Here is a 24593-nt window from a genome sequence, read left to right as displayed (position 1 = left end):
CCCATGCAGACACAGCACTCGGGGTGCTACATTCACTCAGCCCCCACACAGACACCACACTTGGGGTGCTGCATTCACTAGCCCCCACACAGACACCACACTTGGGGTGCTGCATTCACTCAGCCCCCACGCAGGCACTACACTCGGGGTGATGCATTCACTCAGCCCCCATGCAGATACTGCGATCAGGGTGCCGCCAAGCCTACCACCCCAGCATGCAACACACCAAACTCATCACCATCATTCACTGCACAATAAATCCAGGGCATGGCCTTAGGAATAAATATTCTGCATGTTCTCTCATCAAAACAAAACTTCATCTTTTAAATGATTTAAAATTTCCAAGATCAGAACAGAGAGGAAAGTCCACTGAACCCCAGAGAGCCCTTCATCCTGCTTTAACCAGCATGAACTCATGGTCTATCTTATTTCAGTTCTACGCCCACCCACTCCCTCTCCCCCAACCTTAGCAAAAATTATTTTGCAATAAATCCCTTGCTCTAGGCTGCTCTGCCTATCTCACTCAAGGGTACTGGGTCTTTTGGTTTCGTGTAAACCACAGAGTCCCATCACAGCTACCTCTCCCACACATCACACACTGAGGACTTGGTGCCCCCAAAGGGGCACATACCCACAGGATGTGTGCGAGGTCCCATCCCAAACACAATCTGAACACACACAACCCCTGCCCCCAGCTCCCACATGCAACACAGACGCAGCCCTGCGGATGGCATCTTTGGTGTCTACCACCTACTTTTCCTTTCACTATGCGTTTCCAACACTACCACGCCTCAGACTTCTAGAGTGCTCTCAACTATCACATGACTTCTAGAATTAAATCTTAGGGGACATTCAGAGAGGATGTAGAGGCGGGAGAAATGGCAAGATTTGGGGATGTATCATTCATACTCCAGGGGAAGTGATAAATCTCTCACTGCACCTCTCTCTGCCTGTTTGGATAGGTGAGGGTATGTACCCCATTCCAGGCTCACCTAGTGTCCCATCCAGAGTAGGACATTAGTAAATGAAGAGATGAATAAATGGGTGGAGGAGGGATGAATCACAGAAAGTAGGTCCATTCTGGACCAAGGTACTGAATGACTTCTAGTTCTGCCACTTGCTATTCGCCCCCTGTGTGACCTTGGCAGGACGCAGACCTTCTCGGAGCTCACATCTCTTCCATCATATGAAAAGTTTGGAGTGAATGTTTAATTTTATCATTTAATGATTTTTCATCTCTTTACTACTTTCAGAGAACTTCTGGTATGTAGCACATATTTTTCTATTTGGTTATATGCAGTTTCATATTATTCCTTAATAGTTCCATATGTGTATTGCCTTAATAGGATTTTAAGCAACTTGGCTGTATCTTCTGTGGCATTACCCTACCACATGGCAGGACATGGTATCCTTTACAACATTTGGCATGGTATTCACATATGGTAAAACCTCAAAAACATTCTAATCATTTTGTAATAATAATCCTGATTACTCTATTATTAAGAAAGCTAATTGTATTGTCCACTGATTGGTATTGACCACTGATTGGTATTCAGACACCATGCTGAGTGCTTTATGAGTAGTATATTTCCCCTGAAGGGCCACTAAAATGATCCACATTTTGTACATGAGGAAACTGAGGCAGAAAAGTCTGTTGCTTGTTGAAGTTCACGCAGTCTGAATTCATATCCCGAGCTTTTAATCAATATGCTACATTGCTGAAATATGAGATCAATACCTGACTTAGATACATTGAGCGCATCGAGTAAGGAAAATTTAGTAGGCTGGCAAATGCTTGATTAAATATCTCAGATAATGATGTGAGAAGCAGCCTGGAGGCAGGAAACAACAACAGGGAACTAGATTTGGGTCCTGCTCTGTCCCCAATCCTGGGTGACTTCAAATGAGGCCTGGCATGTCTCTGTGGCCTGCTTTCATTTTCCACGGGATGGGGATAATAACGCCAGCCCTGCTGTCTCATGGCAATGGTGTGAGGCGCAAAGGAGATAATAGATGTGCAAATGCTTGGCGAGCAATAAAGGGCTGCAGCAGCGTCTCCTTGCTATGCGTGCATGCCTGGCCATCTGGAAATCTCCTTGAGAGAAGCAGGGCTCTCCTTCACGTGGCCTGCAGCACAGTCAGGCATGGCACTATAAAGGACTCAGAAAGGTAGTTTCCCTTTCTCTCCCATACTTAGCATATAAGTGGACAGACTTTTTATCCATTAGCCAAGGCAACTGCTGGAGATGGCTATCCCATAGACAGACAGTCCACCGAGTGGAGAAGTGGTTCGCTTTCAGCAGCGGTCCCTGAAAGGCTTCCCAGGCTGGGGCTAGATCAGTGCTACCCAGGTCCTTGGCGGGTTTATGAGTTCCAGAAGTTAATAAACAAGGAGCTCAATATCCTCTGACTTTTGGAGAGTCAGAGGCATTTAAAACAGATCCAGCATGAGGGGCCAAGGAAATGAGGGTTAGCATGCAAAGCAGCTCTGGGGGAGGCCTGCTGATGCGTGCGTACTCATCGTCTAGCTGGGTATGTCAGGAGGCCCAGGGCAGGCCTCACCCTGAAAAGCAAGGCAGAGGGAGCTCTGATCTGTGCCTAATCAGCCAAACACACCTCCACATGGAGGGTGGAGAGAACAAGGTTTGGAGTTAGTGGTTCTAGCTCCAGGACTCTGTGGGTGGAAAGGCCATTTAACATTTAGAACCCCAGTGCCCTCTCTGTAAATTACAGTAACCAACACCATATTTGCATTTTAGGGGTCCACATGAGGACACGTAAGAAAGGAATTTCTGAGATGTAAAGTGACATGTCAGTGTATAGTTGTCCAAAGCAATAACGACATCATCAATGAGAATAATGAAAAAAGTTCACTGTGGCCTGGCCACTGCGGTCAAAGTCATGTCCTCAGTATCTCCACAGGCCTGCTCTTCCTTCTCTAGGGTGATCTGGGGCCAGAAAGAAACCCTCATTTTCCTCTCTCTCACTTGCCTGCATTCTTTTTTTTCTTATTTTAAAGATTTATTTATGCATACAAGAACTGCAGTATAGGCCAGAGGTGCGGGGGATAAGAGCATTCACCAGAGAGAGTGGGGAACAGAACAGGCGGATTGACTGAAATACAATACAGAGGAGAGCAGAGGGCAAGTCATGAGAGGTCTGTTGTACCATGTGCGTGGTTCCCTGGCCCAGGATTGAACTTATGCAGTGGTTGCAGATAGTTTCATAGAGCTAATGCTTAACCCCTTGTGCCACCAGGGAGGTCCGCTTGCCTGCATTCTAAAGCAGGGCTTCTCAGCCTTGGCTGCAGGTTTTAAGAGGAACCTGGTGAGCTTTAAAGAGGTCCCAATGCCCACGTGAATTAATTGGGATTCTGAACGAATTGGTCTTGTTGAGGATATTAATTTAATGCTTAAATACTTTTTTTTGTTTTTGCATTTTTTGTTTTCCTACGATAAAGCAGACATAACATCAAATTTACCATTTTCATCATTTTTAAGTGTACACTTCAGAGGCATTAAGCGTATTAATATTGCTGTGCAACCATCACTGCCAGAGTTTATTCCTCCCCTGAAATTGAAACTGTACTAAGCCCAGGGCCATCCCCTGGCCCTGTCCTACCTTCTGTCTCCAGGATCTACTCCAGCTACCTCCTATGTCGGGTACATAGAAGTATTTGTCCTAGGGCATCAGTACATTTTTTTTTTTCAAAGATTTATTTATTTGGGCCTCCCCTGGTGGCGCAGTGGTTGAGCGCTGGGCTGTGAAGCTCCCGTAGCCTCTGCAGCGCCGGTTTGATCCCTGGCCACCAGCGAGGGTCCCACATGGCGCGCAGACCTCTCCTGTCACCCTCTGCTCCCCTCAGCAGTGTATTTCGTCAGTCTTCCTGTTCTGTTCCCCGCTCTGGCTCTGGTGAATTCTCTCACCCTCCCGTACTTCTGACTGTAACCAGTGCTTGTATAAATGAATAAATAAAATCTTTTTAAAAATATATAAATACAATAAAAAATAAAAAAAATTAAAAGATTATTTATTTATATAAGCACCGGGTACAGTCAGAAGTGCAGGAGGGTGAGAGAATTCACCAGAGACAGAGCCGATAGCAGAACAGGCAGACTGGCGAGGTACACTGCTGAGGGGAGCAGCGGGCGGCAAGAGAGTTCTGCGGCAGGAGAGTTCTGCGCGCCATGTGGGATCCTGGTCCAGAAGGGGTGGATTGTATTGAACCAGCACCGCAGAGGCTGCAGGCAGCTTCACAACCCAGCGCTCAACCACTGCGCCTCTGGGGAGGCCCAGGCATCAGTACTTTTAACAAAGGTCTCCAACTTTCTCTGTGCGGTGGGGACAAGGGAGTGGTGCTGTGCAAGGGTTGTGTATAAATTTCTTTGGTCAAATAGAATCATGTAAGGATGTGGATAGAGATAATAGTGACAGAGAAAAACAATGGGAGAAAATCCAAATCTCTACCCAAATTACATTTAGGCCAAGTATTATTTTTATGAAAAGTCAGCAGGAAGGAAAGGCTGAACTTAACAGGGAGATCTTCCAACCCTCACTCTGATGTTGAATAGCTGTGTCTGTCCCCTTCCCCCAAGCTCCTTAATATTGCTGAACCCCACTTTCTCTGACTGCAAAATGGAGATAGTCCTATCTACCTCCTGGGGATGTTGCAAAGTTCAAAAACAAACTGAGAGACAAAGTATGAAGTGCATGAGGCTTTGTAAAGTCCAGGGCAGAGACAGTGATAGCTGTGTTGGAAATGGACAAGCATGGCTTGACCCTTAATTTATTTTAAAGATTCACAAGCCTCGATAACCCAAGGTAGAGAGACCCGGCTGCCAGTCATGGCCATAGAAAACTGAATTTACAGGGGCTTAGAGACAGTTAGAGATTAATTTTTAAAATCTAGCCTTACTTCCTGGCCACAAATAGCCCTTAGAGTTTGCAACCGTTTTCAAAAGACAAGCAGCAAGGGTCATTGTGCTATTTTCAAGTAAAAAGGCATTCTGATTTGATAAGTGCACCGAAGAAGCACTAATAGGCATCATCTCTTCGACTTCTTTGCACTGGATGGCAGCACCTGTCCTTTGTGTAGTGAGGCCATGCACACACACACACAGCACTCTGGTGCTCTTGATGATCTCTGGGTTTGTCTGGGGTTGTGTGTGTGTCTTATTCAAACAAGGTTGCACCATGTCTGCTCTTTATTTTTTCATTTAATATGTTAAGAAATAAAGATAGCTATTAGAGAAAAGCAGGAGAGAGAGAGAGAGAGAAAGAGAGAGAGAGGTGGGCAGGAGGGTGAAAAGGAAGGAGAGAAAAGCCCCGTTAGCTTTGTCTTGCTAATGTACTTTGTTTTGTGGCAAGATGGCTTGTTCAGACCACCTCGCAGGAGGGAGGCTACAGCAGCAAGACAGCTCAAGTGGAAAGCATTATTGGCACAAAAGATGCACCTGCAAAGCGCAGCCTTAATCGTCTCTAGAGGCCAAGGCCAATGTCGGAGATAAATGCCCGGGCACCACCTGAAAGAGGTCCTGGCAGCGTGCTTTTGCCTGGGGTCTACAGTTAATTCATCTCACAAGAGGGCTGCTACCCAGCAAGCAAGAGCGAGCTGCTCCTGCAATGAGCCCCAGTAAGCCCAGCGGCCGTACAAATGCACTCACCGTACACAAAGAGCCAAGGGAGGGGAATGCAAGGTCACAGGTACAGGGGGGGACTGAAAAGCTAAACCCCTGGAGGAATAATGAGTCGCTTATCAACACAGTTCAACTCTTATGAACTAGCTTCTAAAGGAAAATTTGTATTTTAAGCTCAATACCAGAAACTCTTTCATTGACTGCCCCAGAGTCTCACTGGTTAATTCTGATGTTGTCTGCAGGTCTCATTGTCTAGAATGGGAGGAGATTTTTTTTTTGAAGATTTATTTATTTATACAAGAAGCGGGGTACAGGCCAGATGTGCAGGAGGGTGAGAGGATTCACCAGAGACAGAGCTGGGAACAGAACAGGCAGATGAAATACACTGCTGAGGGGAGCAGGGGGCAAGACAGGAGAGGTCTGCTGCGCCATGTGGGACCCTCGCCAGCCGACCGGCCAACCGACTGGGGTTGAACCGGCGCTGCAGAGGCTGGGGACAGCTTCAAAGCGCTGCGCTCAACCGCCTGTGCCACCAGGAGAGGCCCGAATGGGAGGAGATTTTAAGGAGTACTTCTCTCCCTCTCTTCCTGCCTTCTTCTCTTATTCTCTTCTCTCTCTTCCTCTTTTCCTCTCTCCTTTTCTCTCCTACCCTCCTTTCCTCTCCTTTCCTGCCCTCCCTTCTCTGTCCCCTCCCTCTTCCTTCCCTCCAAAAAGCAGATCCTATTGCAAATGAAATAATGTACAATAAGTAAACCAGGCTCTGAATAAAGACAGAGCCCTCACTTCCAGCCCCAGGGCATCTCTTTATCAGCCAAGAGCTCTGAAGTCAGGGCTGAGGTCTTCTGATTTATTTCTTCCTCATCATTTGAGAGCAAATGGAGGTTCACAACATGAAGTGATCACCCCTAAAAAAGCCAAAGATGCCCTGACCTCCAATTTATCGTGTTTGTAACCATAATGAATTTTCTCTCCTATGGACATCTACATCATGAGGTAAATAGCTTCAAACACAATGTGGCTTGGACTATAGAATGTGGCTGGACTCAGTATAACAGCAGTTTTCATGGCAAAGACCAATAAATAATCTGATTTGGAAAGGAAAATAGTTGTATAAATAGGACTGGTCCAAGCTGGGACAGAGAAGGAAGCAGATGAGAACACAGAAGTTTAAAAGCAGATTCATTATGCTGTATATTTCCTCCACTAAATTTTCTGGTGATCGTGTGATTATATTTCCTGATTATTAACAGGAAATACAAAGGTGTGACCTTGGCCAAGATGACACTCAGACTGTTTGGGTCATTATTTCCTCCACAACCCAGGAGAATTTGGAACCAAGTGATTTCCAAGCCTCTTCCCTTAGAAGAACTTACGTTTCTCTGAAATATGCTGTGCTAATTGCAACTGGTACTGAAAAATTCTACCTTCCTTTTTGAATTTGGTGAGTATGGGTCAAAGAAGAAGCAGTGAAGGAGCCAAAGGCAAGAAAAGAGATTGTGTGCTGCACTCCTATTCATTCTTCAAGATGCCATCAAAAAGTCCCTGCTCCATCGAATTTTTCTTCTGCTTTGGGCAGGATCTTTTTTTAACTGCCTGTTTCCTAGTAATTATTTGTCTACACTTTATTCTGCCTTAAGCCAGGTATCTTGAATCATACACCTGTATAAATGCCTAGAATATAACAGTAAATATAGCTGGAGCAGTAAATATTGACATCTCACAAACAAAGCCTCTGAAAAACACTACTGTAACGTTTGCTAAAACCCTATTTGCTAAGAGATTGCTTTCTTTCTTTCTCAACCAAACCAAACCAGCCATACCAAACTCCTAAATGACCACTTGAAAAATTAACTGACATTGCTAAAATGTGTTTGGGGGAAAAAAATCCCTTAAGATATGACATGGCAGGAATCCTTAAAATGTTCATTTCATGATCTTCCACAGACAAATCTCCCAACATCAGCTTTGAAAGTGAGCATTCTAAGAGTAACACACTTTCTTTAATGGAGTAACTACTTCAAGCCCAATCTTTATGGTATGAGAAGACATTTTAAAAACTTGTAGTATTTTTTGTAATGAGTGGCACCAGTGGGATAAGCTTTGGCATCTTGCCTTGTGTGTTAGAAAATGCTGAAAGGTATGTAGAACCAACGTTCTCCATGCCCCCCTTAGCAGCCTGAACTGTGTGTTCCACAGCTGGCACTAAGGAACTTTCTAGGTGCATGTGACAGAACACTCACCTTCTTTGACACTCAGCCGTGAGGATTGGTCTGTGTGGGAGGTTGTATTATAGGCCAATAGTGAACCTGAAAGGCAAAGCAAAAGCAGGTTATAACCAGAACATTCCTCTGAGAGCAAGAGCACAAGATGTTCAGAGAAGGGATGGGAAGGGGAAGAGATAGGGAGTAAGGGAGAGGGACAGATGACTGCTGGAGAAAAAAAAATATTAACATAATCCATTTGGGGGAAGTGTCATCGCTTCCTGGAATTAGGGTCCCAGTAAGTTAGGACAGAGCACTGGTGGGTGGGACTTGTTTGTGGTTCTGAAGCCCTTGGGTGTCTGCGTCACATCATGGCAGTGACACAGGACCATGAATCAGAAAGCCAGGATCGGTCCTGGTTTTCTTACTAACTCCCCCTGTGACTGTGGGCAAGTGACTTTATGTGTCTAGACCTTGATTTCTTCATCAGAAAAATGAAGGGGTTGGACTACAACAGGGGTTGGCAAGCGACTTCTGTAAAGACCAGATAGTAAATACTTTCAGCTTTGTGGGCTAAACACAGTCTCTTGCACATTCTTCTTTGTTTTTGTTTTGTTCTGTCCACAGGCCAGCGCTGGCCAGGTTTGGCCTGTACCTTGTAGTTTGCCACACCCAGGGAGAAGACAGTGCAACTCCCTCTTACTGTGACAGTCTCTGGGTTTGGATGCAGGTCTTTCTTGGATATTCATTGTTGGTGAAGGGGAATTGGGAAGGGGGGCAGCATGGGTTAATTCTTTCCTCCCTCGGCATGTGTCTAAGTGACTAGAGCTGAACACGAGGGGCATGCAGTGAATTTCCTGTCGTCTTAGCATGATGCTTGCAATCTCTCAAACTTCAATGACAGACACTCGTCTAGGCATTTTAAAGGCTTGATATTGTTTGTGGTTGTTACATGTGAAAAGTCTTCTCCTTTCCTCCCTAACACCGGACTGCTTCCTTTGTCTCAAGCGATTTCGAGAGTTTCATTCTATAAAATGCAGGCGTTTTTGTTGTTCTCCTGGAGCGTCTCCTGGGGAAATGTGCCTGTGTTCTCAAGACCAGGCCAGGGCTCTGCTTTTACAAATGACAATATCAGCTTGACACGGGCATTGGAGGCTAAGCAAGCCTTTTTAAATAATCCTTTTCTCTGCTCCCTGTGGCTGAGTGGGCTGACTTGGGTGCCAGGGCTTGGAACACAGAGTGGGCTGTCAGACGGCCCTATTTTTAGTCTCCGGTCATGGAAGGCATGCAGGAATGGAGCTGCCGCCTCACCCAGCTGTGGGCGTCTGGTTGCCTGCCTCCAAGGAAGTGTGTGCCCTACCAGGCCAGATGATGAGAGAGCATTTTATTAGAATCATCCAACTGCCTAGAACCTATGACTTCTGGCTTGGGTGACTGTTACTTCTGGCTTTGAAATAGGTCCAGACAGCAGAGGAGGGGTGGTCACTGTATGGAGGCTGTTCTGTGCTTAAGTGTGGAGATGTGGACACCATTTTAGAAATGAGACAGTCACATGCAGGTCACATGTAAGAACCAGCTGCATTTGGTTAGCCCATCTTCAAAGTGTCAGTGACCAAGTCAGGCCAGGACAACCCTCTTTTAGTGTAAGTTGTTATACAAATAAGAAGTTAAAATTAGACTGGCCTTTTACTACTTATTATGTGACTTTCATCTATTTACCTTATCTCTGCAAGCCATAAGCTCCTCATATATAAAATGGGCTAACAATGGTCATCATGAGGATTGGATAAAAGCAAACATGTAAATGGCTCATAATAGACCTTGGCCCATACTATGTGTTCAATAAATGCTAGCTATTATCATGGCTAATTTTAGATCCCTCTCCCACAGACACCACAATTACATACAATAAACCCTTTTTCAAGAGCTTGCTGGGCATTGGTTTTATCCTCTGGAATGGGAGTTATGAATGGGTTCTGCTGCAATAAGAAATAATCCTCCATGGCTGGAAGGAGGTTAAGAAATGGAACCCAACGTTCCAAGGGAGTAGAAAAAACTCTGAGTAGAAAGACCAAGAATGTCTGCCTCTTAGTCCCCGACATTCTCTCCCTCAGGCAGAAAGCTCATGACTGGAGCATATAAAGAAAAATGCTGGTCTCTGAGGAGCAAGCTGTGTGAGTCATTAGGGCAGATTTAGCTGGAGCACGAAGCTCAGATAAACCACATTTATTAAATTTCCCCCTTGGTGAAAGTTCTTCTTTGGGCACACGTGAATTCCACAGGAAACTCCCAGAAAGCCAAGAGAAAGGGTCGTTTGACCTCAGCAAAGCTTGCATGAAATACATATTTCATGGTAACCTAGGAAAGGGATTTTGCCCTGAAGACTGTTCTTGGTTCAAGTTTCACTCCCAGAAGGATGTGGAGGGACTGGTTGGGGCATCTGGACTCTCGCCCAAGGGATCAACATTCCCTTCTCTTCGGCTCTTATTTAACTGGTTCCTCAGGTGGCAGTGGATGGCCAGCACACTGTTAAGGGAACTTGTTCTGAATCAAGAAGGTTTCCCGGAACCTGCCCTCCCACTCAGTGGTTTAGGTTTCTTTCTCCTCCAGGAGGCTGTTCTGTGAGCACTAGCGGTACTGCTGTTTCTCGCCCCTCCTGACACCAGCATAGTAAAGAGTCTGTGAGGGGAGAAGAGAAGCCAGCGCTCTCAGAAAGTGTACTGTGTAATGGATGCTTTCTCTCTAGTCTCTCACTTAATCCTTCCATGAGCCGTGCAATTCCATAAGGGTGGAAGCTTATCCTCTTCCGTTCAGAGAAGTCAAGTAATTTGCTCAGGGTCACACAACCAGAAAGCACAGAGCACAGATGTCTGTCCTGCAAAACCTGCTGTCAGTCCAGCAGACTCTTCAGCCTCCAGGCAAAGTCTAAGAAACAGGCAAAAACGGCCTTGGTGTTGGGAGTCAGCACAGTGGTCACCTTTGAGGAGGAAGGGGGTAGTGATGGAGAGAGGGCACGAGGGGCCTTCCACTCTACCCCTTGATGTGGGGGTGCTACTACAAGTGATGGATTCAGCCTGTGATCATTCCTTGAGTTGTATATAACTTTTACAATCTCTATACTATACTTCAGTGAAAATACTTGTTTATTTGCTTATTTGTTTACATATATATTGTTTACATATGTATACATACATACATACATACACACACATATATACATATATACACATGCATATATATGAATTTATCTGGGGTCCCTTTAGCTCTAAAAAAGCATGAAGTGACTGTTGCTGAGAATGGCATGGCCTTCCCAAAGTGAAAGCATAAGGAAAAAGGAATTTTCCATGTTTGAGTCCATCCAGCACTGGACACAGCATTAAGGATCCGAAGAAAGAGGGAAGCGAACAGAGTAAAGCCTTGCAGCTGTGGAGTTGAGCCATAACAATAGAGCTTTCTTCAGCTCTCCAGTCCTCCAGCCTAACCTGCTCATCTGGGACACCTGGAGTAAGGAGCACTAGGGTCCAGGGGCAAAGCCTTTGTGTCAGCCTCTTAGAGGGCTCACCAGCATCCCCTCGCAGTTGGCCTATTGAAACCGGGTCTTTTTTCTACGCTGCCGTCAATGGCTCAGGCTGAAGTGTAGGTGGGAGAGGAAGGGGGAGGCAGGAGGGATGGAAGGTTTTGTCTCTAGACAACAGGCTGGCTGAGTACTGAGTCCAGAGAAGGCTGGCCTTTGTTTGGCGGGATCCTGTTCTCCTGCACTGCTCAGACCTTGGGCCTGGAAGGGATAATCCTTCACCAGCCTAACTGCCTGGACCCATCACCTTTGCCCAGCCATCCGAGGCTGCCAGTGGGAAGGCCACAACGCACAAAATGTGTTTTCCATTAGGTTTAAATTAAAACTGGGACTCAAGATAGATACCTTTTCTGTGGTCTCCCTGTCATACAATATATTTCATTCTCTTGCACTGCCACTCTTTTAAAATGCAGTTTCTTAGTATTTTTCCACAGGTCAGACCCAAATATGCAGACAGAACATAACTTTTGAGAAAATGAAAAAAGATTCTTTTTCTTTCTTCTGCCTCTGACCACCCCTGCCCAGAACTGCAGGGCTCCCAGAAACCCTAAACTCCCCCCAGTGGCCCTGAGTCTGAACTGCCAGGAGGGCACAGCTCTCCCTCTGAGGCTGGGTCCAGTCTTGCCTTGTGAGGCCCAATCTCATTTCCTGCAGCCCCGTTGGTAAACAGGGCTTCTGCCAAACCGGGCGTGCCTGAGAGAGATACTGCTAGGGCCGGGGGCAGTCATATCCAAAGTGGGGAGCAGGGGGTGGGAGGAGAGGGGCACCAGAGGGAAGAAAAAAAGACACAGGGTTAGCAGGGTGACTGGTTTGGCTTAATCTGCCATGTTCCAGGAGGCCACAAGAAAGTTTCCAGAATGTATTTATCTCTTGGTACAAATAAAACCAGAAAATGCTGTGGGGAAAGTGACTGGCCCTTCATGGGGAAAGCCCTAGGGGAGTGAGCAAACTTTCAAGTAGAGAAGACCAGCATGGCACAGGTGAGCTCATGCCCTCCATTCTTCAGTCACAATTCAAGGCAGTGTGACAGGCCATGTGACTTAGCGGACTGGGTTTTAGATCTAGGCTGCTCACCAGTTTTTCACCTCTGAACCAATTTGCAAGGCACTCCTGGCCTCCGTGGCTTTGGTTTTAAAATGGGGATTATTAATAGGTGTCCTCGTGGTGTCCAAAAGGGACCACCCAGTGCATGTCAAGGGAACAACATCTGTGGACATGCTTGCCTGTGCCCTAGTGTCCCTCAGGAGACTCCAGAGTGATCCCAAATACCATGGGCATCCTCACCAGAGGACATCCTCCTGGAATTTCAAGTGGGGTGGGTATTACACAGGGACGTTGGGGGGTCACAGCCACTCTGTCAGGGACAGTTAAAGTGCCAAGGAATGAAGAACAGCCACGCCAGGCAGACCAGGCAAATTTTAGCAAGCCAGGCCATCGGACAGGGGTAGAGGGGCCCAAGACATGACTATTTCTTCTCCACTCTGGAAAACATACTTTTTTCTATCCAATGTGTAGGTCTAGCTCCCTTCTCAGGCAACCAGAATAAATATTCAGGCACCTTTAGTGAAACTATAAGTTTGATGTCAAAGCTTCTGCTCCTATGAGGTTGCCCTTTCTTCTCTTAAAGTCCAGAAAGATCAGTCACTTTGGAAAAGTGCAACTAAGTGACATGGTCCCATTTCTTCCATTCTTAGTACTCCTTCGACTTTCCTTAGTCCTATAATTCTCCTTCCATCTGTATTGAGGATCTTGGCTATTTCCCTTCCACCCCTTGCCAAAAGTGGAAATGTTTAAACCCCACTCCCCTTCTCAACAAAAGGGCAGATGACAAAGCACAAGGAATTAGCACCCCTTTTCCCTGCCTCCGTCCAGCTGCCCGGGCCTTCCTCCCCAAAGCACTGGCCTCCCTGCCTGAGCAAAAAACATCCGTTAGACTTTTAAGTCTGGAAAAACAATAAGTGTTTGAAGGCGTTCTGGTCAGCAGTAGGGACTTCCCAGCAATCCAGACACAGACACGTGACCTCCTGCAGGCATTGAGCAGGCCAACCACCACCCAACGCCCGAGGGCTCTAGATTCTAAGACTCCAATTAGGAGGCATCATGAAGCACAATTTTTTTTTCTATGATAGTAGGTCATTTAAAGACTAGGACCCTCAAAAGGCCTTCACAGACCACTGCAATACCATGCGGAAGCAAGTTGTTTTGAACCTCAGTGCAAGTATCTTAATTTTTTCACTGCAGGTAGACATAGATTTTATATCAAGGCTCCAAATGCTTTCTATTTCATTGTTTCACTCAACATTGTATCATATATATGCTTTGTTCCATTTTCCCTCAACTCTGGAAATTTGTTTTATTAATAAGCTCCTTTCTGGAAATTTCATAGTTTTATTGTTTGGAGACATCTTCTTTAAGATCTATAAATACTCTCCAAAAGAAAGAAGGAAAGGAGAAGCAATCCATATTTTTTCTTGCCCAAAGACCAGACTCTTGAGCTCTATTCCTTTACAACCTGCTTGCCCTTATCATATGCTCTCCTGCATGACATTCCTGGGCCTTCCGAAGAAGCTCTGGTCTCATTTGAGTCTCTGCAGCTTGCTTTTTCTATGACAGGAAGTCCTAGCAGACACTTTGGCTGTTTATGTCCCCACTGGAAGGCAGGGTTTGGGATTATATGGCAGAATAGGATTTCCCCACATTAAGTCAGAATGTGCTAGAACATATCTCCAACAGGGGCATCTGCCATGGAGCCCAAGACACTTGGGCTCTTTCAGAGTTCTGAGCCCAAGCATCCATGCTTTTGTGCATCTGTTCTCCCACAGAAGAAGAAAAGGGACCCCGTGATTCTTCCCGCCCCTGCATACGATGCCCAAAGAAGCAGAAAGGCTGAATCGCCCAGTGTTTGGGCTTTGCTGGTCTCCTTGTGCCAATGTCTGCATGCCCACTCCCACCCCTGCCCTGCATCATTGCAGAACTCTGTGAAAAGATCCTTTCTTAAAAAGTTCTATAAGCATTAAGGCTAAGAAATACAGAGCTAGAAAATGCTCATTCTCCAAAGTTCAGAGAACTGGGTGGAAAATTGCCTCCTTTTTTGAAATTGTTGTTTCTTGGGCTGACCTCATGTTGCAGCAAGACTCAGACATGAGGTAATCGCTCTGGTGTTAACATATATGCCTCATCCACACTCCCACTGGTTACCAGACGCCTTCGAGAGGTGACCAGAGAGCCCGGAGGCATCGGTGGAAACTTCCGAAGTCTTTTTTTTTTTTTTTTTATTTTAATTTTTACAGAGTGTGTGTTGTCCCTAGCCCACACAGGGCACTGCACACTGCTGCAGAATGAGGCGGAAGATTACAGAAACGGCCAGCCAAAGACCCACTGAGCAGCAGGTAGCAAATGAAGAACTAATACCCAGAGGTCAGGAGGCCAGGAAAAGCAGACCGGTGCTGCTGTCCAAGGATCTCAGCTTTGAAGAATCTTTAAGATCATCAGATGCGGGGCCTCCCAGGTGGCTCAGGGGTTAAGGTGAGCGCTATCAAGCTATTGCCAGCCACTGCGGCCAGAGTTCAACCCCCAGTCAGGGAGCTAACCCACATGGAGCAGCTCCTGTCTCGTCAGCTGCTGCCCTCAGCCTGTTCTGCTCCCCACTCTGTCTCTGGTAAATCCTCTCAACCCCCACACCTCTTGAATGCATAAATAAATAAAATTTTTTTTTAAAAAAATCATCAAATGTGTTCCTTCTGAAACTTAAGCCCTGCAAGTGTCCCAGCAGCCCTGGCCACTGACAGCAACCTGAGACTGTAGGACTGAGGCTGACAGTTAGAAAGCTATGCATGGACTGAGCTCCTTGTCTTCAGCTCCCTGATCCTGGCACCACTTTTAGCCACAGGATACCCTTTCAATACTTAGTGTCACTGATATACCCACCTGGCCTGGATTTCTGGTGAAGAGTTAAGGCCAAGGTCATTAGCAGACCTTAAAAAGAATTCTGTTCTTATCTTTGTGTATATTTCATATCAAATTGATGGGGGCTCAGCGCTAGAGAACCCTCCCATTGGGTAAATCCATTGGTCAACCTCGCACTTTCTTTCATAAATTCATAAACTCTCCTTTTCTAAAGTTTTTTCCAGGGGCAGCGGAGGGAGGTGCTGGTTATTTGGTGGTAGAATTCATGCCTCCCCCCAAAATTCCTTCCCTTCAGACTGTTTCAGGAGGAAGCTTTCAGTAGATCCTCTGCTACTCTCCCTGTTTAGCAAAGAAGGGGAGGAGGTGTTAGTTGGAAAAGGTGGTGTTAGGGAGTGCAGAGATTGGCCCCAAGGTGAGAGGGATTTAATGGGTAGATTTTCAAAAATTAAGTCCTAAATCCATGAAGTTTCTGTAGGAGCTATCAATTAGGAAAATACCAGCCACAGCATCCATCTATATATAATTACAGGGTAAAGTCGTTTCTGGAAAGAGATCTTCAAGGGAAGAGTGTGACCGGCCTCTGGTAGACAACTTGAGTACAGCACCCTGCTTCCTCTCCATCCTTTTATTTCCCTTGACTCTACAGGATAGATCAGCTTCCTTGCAGGGCCTGTAGGAGCCCATGACCTTTGTAACTTTACAGACCCAAATGCAGCTCCTGCGGCACAAGGTCTGACCTGGGGAACCCATTTGGATTGATCCTTGGGAAGCCCATCTTCACCACAGAGCAGTGGGCCTGGCAGCTCGCTCCTGGCCGGGAGGTAGGCTGCACCCTCTGGGGGCTGCCCAGGAACTGACAAGGCACTTACTTTCCCTGAGGTAACTGAGGTGTGATAACAGCATATCCGCGTTGTAGATGGTGGTGCTTCGGAGGAAGTCCTCCTTGGTCATTTTACACAGTTCCTTGCCATCCATGTTCTGGAAAAAGGAAGTGTCGATATCCATCAAGCCGTACTCCTTTATCGCCCACTCCAGCCACTGCCGCACGTGCTCCTGCGTCCACATGGTGGGGTCTGCAGAGGAGAGGAGCCTGTTAGTGAGGGCCACAGGCAGCTGGGTTACCTCCCCTTCAAGCAACCTGGGCAGCCTCTCTCTCCATCTCTGCCTCGGTCCTCTGTCTCCTGCCCTTTCTCCCTCCTCCTCCTGGTTCTCCTCTCTCTCTTCTCTCTCTCTGGATCTCTCCCTCCCGACCTCCCTCTCTCTCTTGCTCTCCCTCTCTATTTTCTCTTTTCCTCTCCTCTCTGCTTTCCTCTCTCCCACCCCTGTCTTTCTCCATCCGCCCCCCTTCCCCACTTCGTCCCCTCCTCCCTTCCTCACCCACACTGTCTCTCTCAGTGGGAAAGTGGGTTCCCACTGAGATGGTCCTCCCAGAACTCCCATCTGGAGCCATGGCATCTGGCACTGCCTGAGCCACTCAGCACTCGGCAGGCTCTCAGATGCCTCACTGCGATGCTGTCAGGACGCTCTTTCAAGTTTCTGGAGAGCCGTTGACACCTTTGCCTGAGAATTGGCATTACCAACATGAAAATAAATACAGTTCCACAGACCCAGGGGCCAGTGTCTCTGGAAAAGGAAGCCGTTTGTACCTCAAGAACACTACCGACTTCGAGGGGGAAGCCGATCTCTCGAGGGCTGTGGGGAGGAATATACACGTACACTGTTACCACAACTGTCTGCGCGTTTGGAAAACCTAGTGGTGTTGCTCTTGAACATAAATCCAACCTGGGTTTCTCCTGTTTGGGGACCTGCATTGAAATTTCTACAAGACCATCCCCAGATGAGAAATGGTATCAAAGAGAAAATCTTTCAGGCCTTGAGTGGAACATGCATAATGTAAGAACTGAGGTCATCCCCAGCCCAATCCTATAATTACTCTGCCCTATAGCTTCTCAGCTCATGTGCAAGTGGGTTGAGTGGGCATACTTTGGGTGTTGGTGATGAATTCCAGAAACTTCCACAGTAGGTAGAGCCCCTATATCCTATCAGTTAACACAATGTGGAAACCATCTCTTTCTTTGGCAACCAATTATTATTATAGCCAATAATCACCTTAAATATGCTGATCATAGAAGAAAACTGCAGGGCGCTTGGCCCCATGGAAGTCTTATTCACAAGAATACTTAGGTAGGAAGGCACAGAATTAAGCCATAGCTCCGTGGTGGTAGCTCAGGAATAATATGACCTTGGAAAGACATGGAAGGCTTCCTGGAGGCGGGGAGGAGATTTGATGTTATATGTCTGTTGTTAGCCCCCAGCTTCTACTGGACCTGTTTTATTAGCATTTGTATTTGGCAGAAATATCTTTGCTTGCTCACCCTCTCATTCTCAGAGCCTGTGAAAGCTCTTGTCAAAATGGGAACCAGGTTTGGATAATTAGGAGTGTCTGCGGAGAAAGAAGCAAGTTCTGCTGTTTCCCTCCCTCCCTGTAGCTGGGCTGCCAGGGACCATTCCCCATAGCTTTTACTCAGAGCTTCTGCTGATTGCCCTTGTTTGGCGTGGGTGCTCCCTTCACCTTGGTTTTTATATATGAGAATCCAGGAAGCAGGGGCTGAGTTGGCTTTGCAAAGTGCCTTGCACACTCATGCATGGGAAGGACTGCTGCATTTGTGCTGGAGGTGGAGGAACTAGCTAAAGAGGAAGGGTTAGAAGAGAATGACCCAGGTCACAGGCTGCCACTCTCACATCATCAACCCAGTACTTACAAGTAAGGGCTCAGGTTGGGTGCCTACAATGAGCCAGCTGTTCCATGGGTCCTGTTTTTTACTTATCCAGGAAATCCTACACAATAGTTTTGCTATCCCCATTTTGCAGATGGAAAGTAGAGTCTTGAGAGGCTAAGTCACTGATCCAAAGTCCCACTGCTGGTGGGACTTTTGAGGTGAGGATACAGCAAAGTCCTCCCAGGATTTCACTTTGAGCAAAGGACCTAAACTTTGGGTTAGGTCCCCCCAACCCGAAGTCTCCCCTGCTCTTGTCTTCTCATGCCTTAAATCACCTGTGAGTTCCTCTGCCATTAGGCCAAAAACCAGATTTAAAAGTTCCCTTGTTCAAGTTTGCATCCACCCCTCAGATAAATTTCTTGCCTTATTTTACTCTTTTACTTTCAAAAACAATAAGCATATGGGCCTCCCCGGTGGTGCAGCAGTTGTGCGCTGGGTTGCGAAGCTGCCTACAGCCTCTAAGGTACCGGTTCGATCCCCGGCTGCTCCCCGGCCACGGGAGGAGGGTCCCGCATGGCGCGCAGACCTCTCCTGCTGCCCGCTGCTCCCCTCAGCAGTGTACTTCGGTCCTTCTGCCTGCTCTGTTCCCCGCTCTTGCTCTGGTGAATTCTCTCGCTCTCCCACGCTTCTGACTGTACCCAGTGCTTGTATAAATAAATAAATAAATCTTTAAAAAAAAACCCAATAAGCATAGACCACTAATAAATGAAAATAAATTTGTACCATTTCAGAATTCTGAAAAAGAAAATATCCTAGGAGGAGTCAGGTTATATTGCATATTATTTCATCTGATCTCCTTTGCCTGCCCTAATTCCTCACTTCTAGTATCCAAGACCTCAAAATCAATTTTTTACCATATATTTTATTTATTTTATTATTTCCTCCCTTGCTTTGGGCTCTATCACAATATTATTTCTCTCCCTTTACAACACAATGAATTATAAATCTTCCACTCTGGATCATACTAAACTCTTCCAAATGTATTTCCTGGATGATTTAGTCCCGGTTTCTTCCCATCTGAACTTGGAACTGGTGATTAACTATGGCCCTCGTTTATACTTGTCTTAAAATCCCACCATAAATTCCATCGGTTGTTCCACTAGTGTTTTATTGCTTTGATTTGTGGACTTGCCCAAATGAGACTTTCCTTCATGTCCAGGAGGCTGACCTGGAGGAAGTCAAAATATCTGAGGATAAAGCTTAAATATCTAGCCAGAGGTAATAGGATGAAGTCAATCTGTAACTAGTGAATTCATCACACCAAATGCTTTAAAAACCTTTTGCTAGGAGTTTACACAATTTTTATTATTACTGCCGGAGTTACTTTGGCCTACTGAGACTGACATCTTGTTATTCCCTTTGAAAGTATTTCAACAGCAATGCAGAAGGGTCAACCCGTTGTCTGGCTACTTTTGCTCTCAGTTACTACAAAACAAGATGGTGTCAACATTGGGTCCAGACAGCTCTCTGTTCCCTACCTTTTCTGTCCTCAAGATTTCCTTCCCTGGATGACCACTGTTTGGGAAAGCAAAAAGTTTAATACCAATTGAGCAAAGGCCTAGGAGTTTTGCTTGCCTTTGGAAACCTCCATGTTCACTGTAGTACAGTTGCATTGTCTGCCTTCTTTTGATGAGAAGGGAGAAGGCAGAGTTTTATTAAACTATATAAATGCACCTGAGCTAAACATCCCTCCCTGGTGTCCTGAGAGAGGGAGGATATCAAACATTATATAACATAAGTAACGCAATGCAGATAAAGTCCCTAGCATGGTGTCTGGCCTCTAGGAAGTACTCAGTAAAGGGGGCACCGTTCTCCTTCTTCCTTTGTGAGGTCATATGCCTGTGGAAGGAGCCTAAAAATGCCCCTGAGTAGTTTTCAAGTCGTTGAGGGCACAGAAAGGTCCCCATTGGCCCACCCTTCTTCTGCCCCTCTCGCCCCGTGCCTCCTACTCCCTGCCACCTGGAATTTGGCCCAGAACACATGGATGCAGCTGTAGTCCTCAGGAGACACAGCTTCCATGGAAAAGGAACTGAAAGGACTGGGAAGGGAGGCCTGTTACAAAACCACACCTTTGAGACTGGCAAACCAATCCCTTTGAGCTGCCTCAAAGAGATGTCTAATCCTTTGCCTTCAGACACAACTGCGGTAACTCTTTTCCGAAGGGAAGGAGTTTTGCCTTCTTGGTAAAGCTATTTCGGTAGGATTAGTTTTAATCCCTGCTCTGTAATTCACTTTGCTTACGATTTGGATGTTCTTACTCCTTCTACCTGGCACCAACTCTGCGTGCTGCAATTTTCAGACTCCCTTTTGACCAGGTTGCTGAGCTTGCTGGTCTAGCCAAGGCAGCGTCCGGCCCATGGGCTAAAGGCTTGAACAATGACTTTATTTTCTGTACCAACAGCACCAAGACTTAGGAGAAACAGGCTATTTTTACATAGTGATGTAACTTGCTGCACACATGTTAAGGTTCTCCATTTGTTAAATATAGTTATTTCTATTTTGAAACTGAAAGAGCTGGCTGCAATTCTGGAAAGGTAGGACCCTGCAGATGCCAGGAAGAACATGCCTGATGGACAAGGCAGACTTCTGAAGCTAGTCTTTTGAAAGGCAAGGGTGGGCCCATCCAGGGTTGCGAGAACTCCTTTTGGGCTCAGACGGTCTTGCCTCTGCTCTTTGTAGGCTGCAATCTACGGCACCAGGCACACTGGTGGAGTGTGATGTAAGCTGGGGTGGGGAGGGTGGACTCCAGAATGTGCACTTTAGGGTTCTGGTGCCATTTGAGATACTGCCTTGGATGGCAGCTATGTGGTGGGGGGGGGGCGGGAGGAGACGGATATCTCTCCCAGTTATGTGTTTCCAAAGAGAAGAGGGTACCTGGTAAAGGCACATGTGCCCCCAGGGAGGGGCAGGTCTGCCCTTCAACTATTAGCCCGGAAGTGTGAGGGTGACGATGCCAGCCAGCAGCTTGGTTCCCAAAGTACCTGCGGGGACGATCACCCTCCTTTCATTGGTGGTCATGTTGGGAGGCGGTGGGCCGTTCTTCTCGTCCATGTAGCTGTTGTAGTTCATGGCATTGGACTCGCCTCCACCAACCAGCTTGCTGCATTTGCTAACACTGCAGTCCACCGGAGACTCCCTGGAGGAGAGGAGACAAAACCCAGAGGAAGTGACCATGGCCACAGCGCACCCCAGCCGGTGACTCGGACAGCCGTGGAGCCATTCCCAGTACCATCTGGTGCTGTTGCTGTCACCTTATTTCTGTCCTCCACGCTCCCACCGGGGTTTTCTCCAACTTCTAGCCCAATCCTATAATTACTATGTTTAAAGGCTTTTGGCAGGTTCCTCTGCCCTCAGCCTGGAGCCTGGCTTCTGCGTCCAGTACTGCAGCCCTCCCACCCTGACTGTCATTCTCATTTTTAGCCTTGTTGCCTGGCCGCCTACACCTCAGAGGCACTGGCCTTCCTTCTTGCTCCCTGGCAGGTCTTCTCTATGCTCCCTCGGCACCTCACTTCTGTCTTGAGGGAGAGAGGTCCCCCCTCTCCTGTCCCACTGGACCCTACTCCCTGTCACCTAGAATTTGGCCCAGGACAATTGGATGCGGTTGTAGTCCTAGGAGACCCAGGTTCCATGGAAAACAAACACAAAGGGCCTGGGAAGGGCAGGCCAACTGTCATACCGTTCAGGTGCCCTATCCCTGGCTGGACTAGAAGTTTCCTGGGGATGGTGTCCTTATTTTCTTTTTTCAACTTCAAGTATTTAATAAGGTGCGTTGCATAGAATGTGAGTGATTAATATCTCCTGAGTGAATTATATCTATGGCATGTATATAATTTTAACACTCTCTCATATACTGTTCTATTTGAACTTCCCAATAACACTCCAGGAGAGGCATAGCAAGGGTTAATAGCTCCTGTTCTATGGTTAAGGAAATTGGGAGGTGAGGTGACTTCTGGGGTAGGGGGATTGTTGCCCAGCTTGTAAAGGTGGAAGTAGAATGAAGACTTGGGCCTTGGGGGTTAAGCTTCTCTTTCTGAACACATAGCGAAAGTGCTGTTTGCTGAGTGGAGGAAGGATAGACTTCAAGAACTTCAACCTGACAGAGAGGCCGTGGCCCCGTGGCATTCCACCACCACGGTCCCTGGAGAAGCATATGAAAATGCACACGGAACGAAGCAATCACCCAACTGCGCCTGGAAGTCTGGGGCTCAATTAGCACCTGGTGTTTTGCAACCTGGGAGCAGAGAGGCCGCTCATTCAGCTCAGCCATGGACAGTTGTCTGGAGCGCTGAGCCAACACCCCGTTTGGAGCCATCTGGTGCCCTAAAGCAACTGGCAGAATCCTACACATACCCCCACCCAGCATGGCTCCTGGATCCTCCCAGCATGCCTGGGGAGAAGTGCCACCCTGCCCTGCCTTAAGCCTCCACTCTGTCACTCGGCAGCAGCAGGGCCAAAGAAGACAAGGAATAGCAGGAGCAGGAAGCATCAGTTCTGGCAAGCTGGGAGACAGCCAGTTCTCCCCAGTGCTCTAAACCAGGCCTTCAGACCAAGTTCAGATAAGGTTCAGATTACAGCCGGCCAACACTGGGGCCGCAGACCTCTCCCAGCTTTCCAAAGGCCTGGCTGCTGCCCACCCTCGCAGCTGTGGGCAGGAGGGGACCAGGGGGAGGCCTTCAGGGTCAGGGTGGTGCCCTGCAGGGCCCTGCCCATCCCGCCACGTGGTGGCGGCCGCTCCAAAAGCAGGGAGAGCCTTCACTAAGCCAGAGCAGGAGCCACAGCCCAGGAGGGCGGGGACTTGGGCGGGTGTGTGGGGAGGGGGGCGGGGGCCCGAACACATTCAATAAAGAAAATTAAATGAATTTGTTTCCTAATCTGAAAGGAAAAAAATATCGAAGATCACTTATCATAGCTGGGAGATAAATGCTCCACTGAGATATTAGAAGTCAGACGGTAATTTTTTCCTGATGTTTTACAGAGGGGAACATGGGCTGAAAATGAAAATAAGATGTATAACTTACACATGTTAGAATTTAAGGTTTTACTATTCGCCTACTGTTTTTCCAGGCAGAGAACCAAGAACCAGCCGTCAGAGGCCCAGATTGTTGAAGGTTTAATGTCCCCATGGCAGTCTGAGGGGAGGCAGTAGCACATCGGGGCTTTTCACCAGAGTTTGGCCCTTTGGCTTCTGCTGCTGAAGGACTTGGCCTGAGATGAAGCAGTCCCAGAAAGACCCTGGTCCTGTGTCTGAGCTGAGCTCTGGCTGAGCTCGCCAGGTCCCACACCCTCCTCAGGGCTAACCACAAGCGGGTGCGTGTGCACACAAACACACATGCATGCGTGCACACACATACACAAATGCATGCACACATGTGCACCCAAACACATGCACACACGCACACATGCATGCACACACGTACCCCAACACACACGCACACACACACACGCCCCCAACTATGGTCTGGCGGCCTTTCCCAGCATACTTGTCAGTTGTGAAACAACCAAGTGCAGCAGAAGTTTGGAGGATTAAGTTGGCCTTTACCCAAGACAGCAACGTTTTCATTGGCTGGGAACACTGTGGCAAAGGGTGGGGTTGTCAGAGCACACACTTCCCCGGGCGGATGCTGGAGTGCAAGGGCTGTGGGCAGGGGCGAGGGAACTTTCAGCAAGAAGAGCAATGTTCCAGGCGGGGGCATGCTGGGAGAGGAGGGGCCGGCCCCTCAGGCTGCGCTCCCGCCAGGAACATGGACAGATGAGTTTTGAAAAATTTGTTTCCTCATTCGCCTGGTCTAGGGGATTTCTGAACCCAAACCTGACCCCTGGCCATGTAGAGGTGAGACGTCAGAACCAGAGGGATCACACAGATGAAGTGACTCTCTCTGTGCAGGCTCCTGTCCTGCGCAGGGCCAGTCCCTGGTGCCGGGAGTAGAGAAACATGAATTTGGTAAAAGCTGCTGGTATGTAACCCGGGGAGAAGAGGAGCCGAGAGCACCCGAGAGATCAGCACCTGCTAGGGTAGGAGGTGGGTGCAGGGGAGGCAGCGGGGCCAGCTCCTGAGGACAACATCAGAACCGCTGTGATGACCTGGGCCCTCTTGCTGGAGGCCATCAGTGGTTGGAACCTCCTGTTTCTTATCTCATAGAAGCTCTCCCCTCCTTCCTCCAGCTCCTGTGGGTGCACCTGCTTGCCACTGGGCAAGGTGATCTTGCCTGGTCACTTGCCCTTTGGTGCTTCTCCCAGCCAATGAGGACAGAGTGAGGCTCTGTCCTCGGTCCCAGATCGCTCTGCTTGGAGAAGCCCTGGCACCGGCTCTGGACTGCTTTCCATGCCCAGGCCAGCCCAACTCTGACTGCTCCGGGAGAGAAGGAAGGAAAGCCATACCTTTACTGCTGGCCTGTCACACAGCTCTCTGGTCTGCAGCTCCCAGGCGCTGTACATCCCTTGCATGCAGCCATTGGGCTCACCAGCTATTGCTAAGGGTGGGTACAGGTGAAGCACA

At 47.6% G+C, this 24593-nt stretch overlaps 1 protein-coding gene across 4 annotated transcripts in view; it reads right to left on the bottom strand.

Annotated features, from left to right (window-relative positions):
- FLI1 (Fli-1 proto-oncogene, ETS transcription factor) overlaps positions 1 to 24593 on the bottom strand; it is a 122724-nt gene that overhangs the window by 22731 nt on the left and 75400 nt on the right. For all 4 annotated transcript variants that reach the window (XM_037505611.2, XM_037505614.2, XM_037505613.2 and 1 more), the window contains 3 exons: positions 21079 to 21233; positions 16187 to 16390; positions 7877 to 7942 (listed from right to left, as the gene is read on the bottom strand). In XM_037505611.2, coding sequence (XP_037361508.1) covers positions 7877 to 7942; positions 16187 to 16390; positions 21079 to 21233 — 425 coding nt within the window. The remainder of the gene's footprint in view (positions 1 to 7876; positions 7943 to 16186; positions 16391 to 21078; positions 21234 to 24593) is intronic.

The sequence above is a fragment of the Talpa occidentalis genome, unplaced genomic scaffold, assembly GCF_014898055.3.
Source record: "Talpa occidentalis isolate TD23 unplaced genomic scaffold, MPIMG_talOcc4v2.1 talOcc4.12, whole genome shotgun sequence".
Taxonomy (NCBI): domain Eukaryota; kingdom Metazoa; phylum Chordata; class Mammalia; order Eulipotyphla; family Talpidae; genus Talpa; species Talpa occidentalis.
This window is presented reverse-complemented; position numbering and strand designations above follow the sequence as displayed.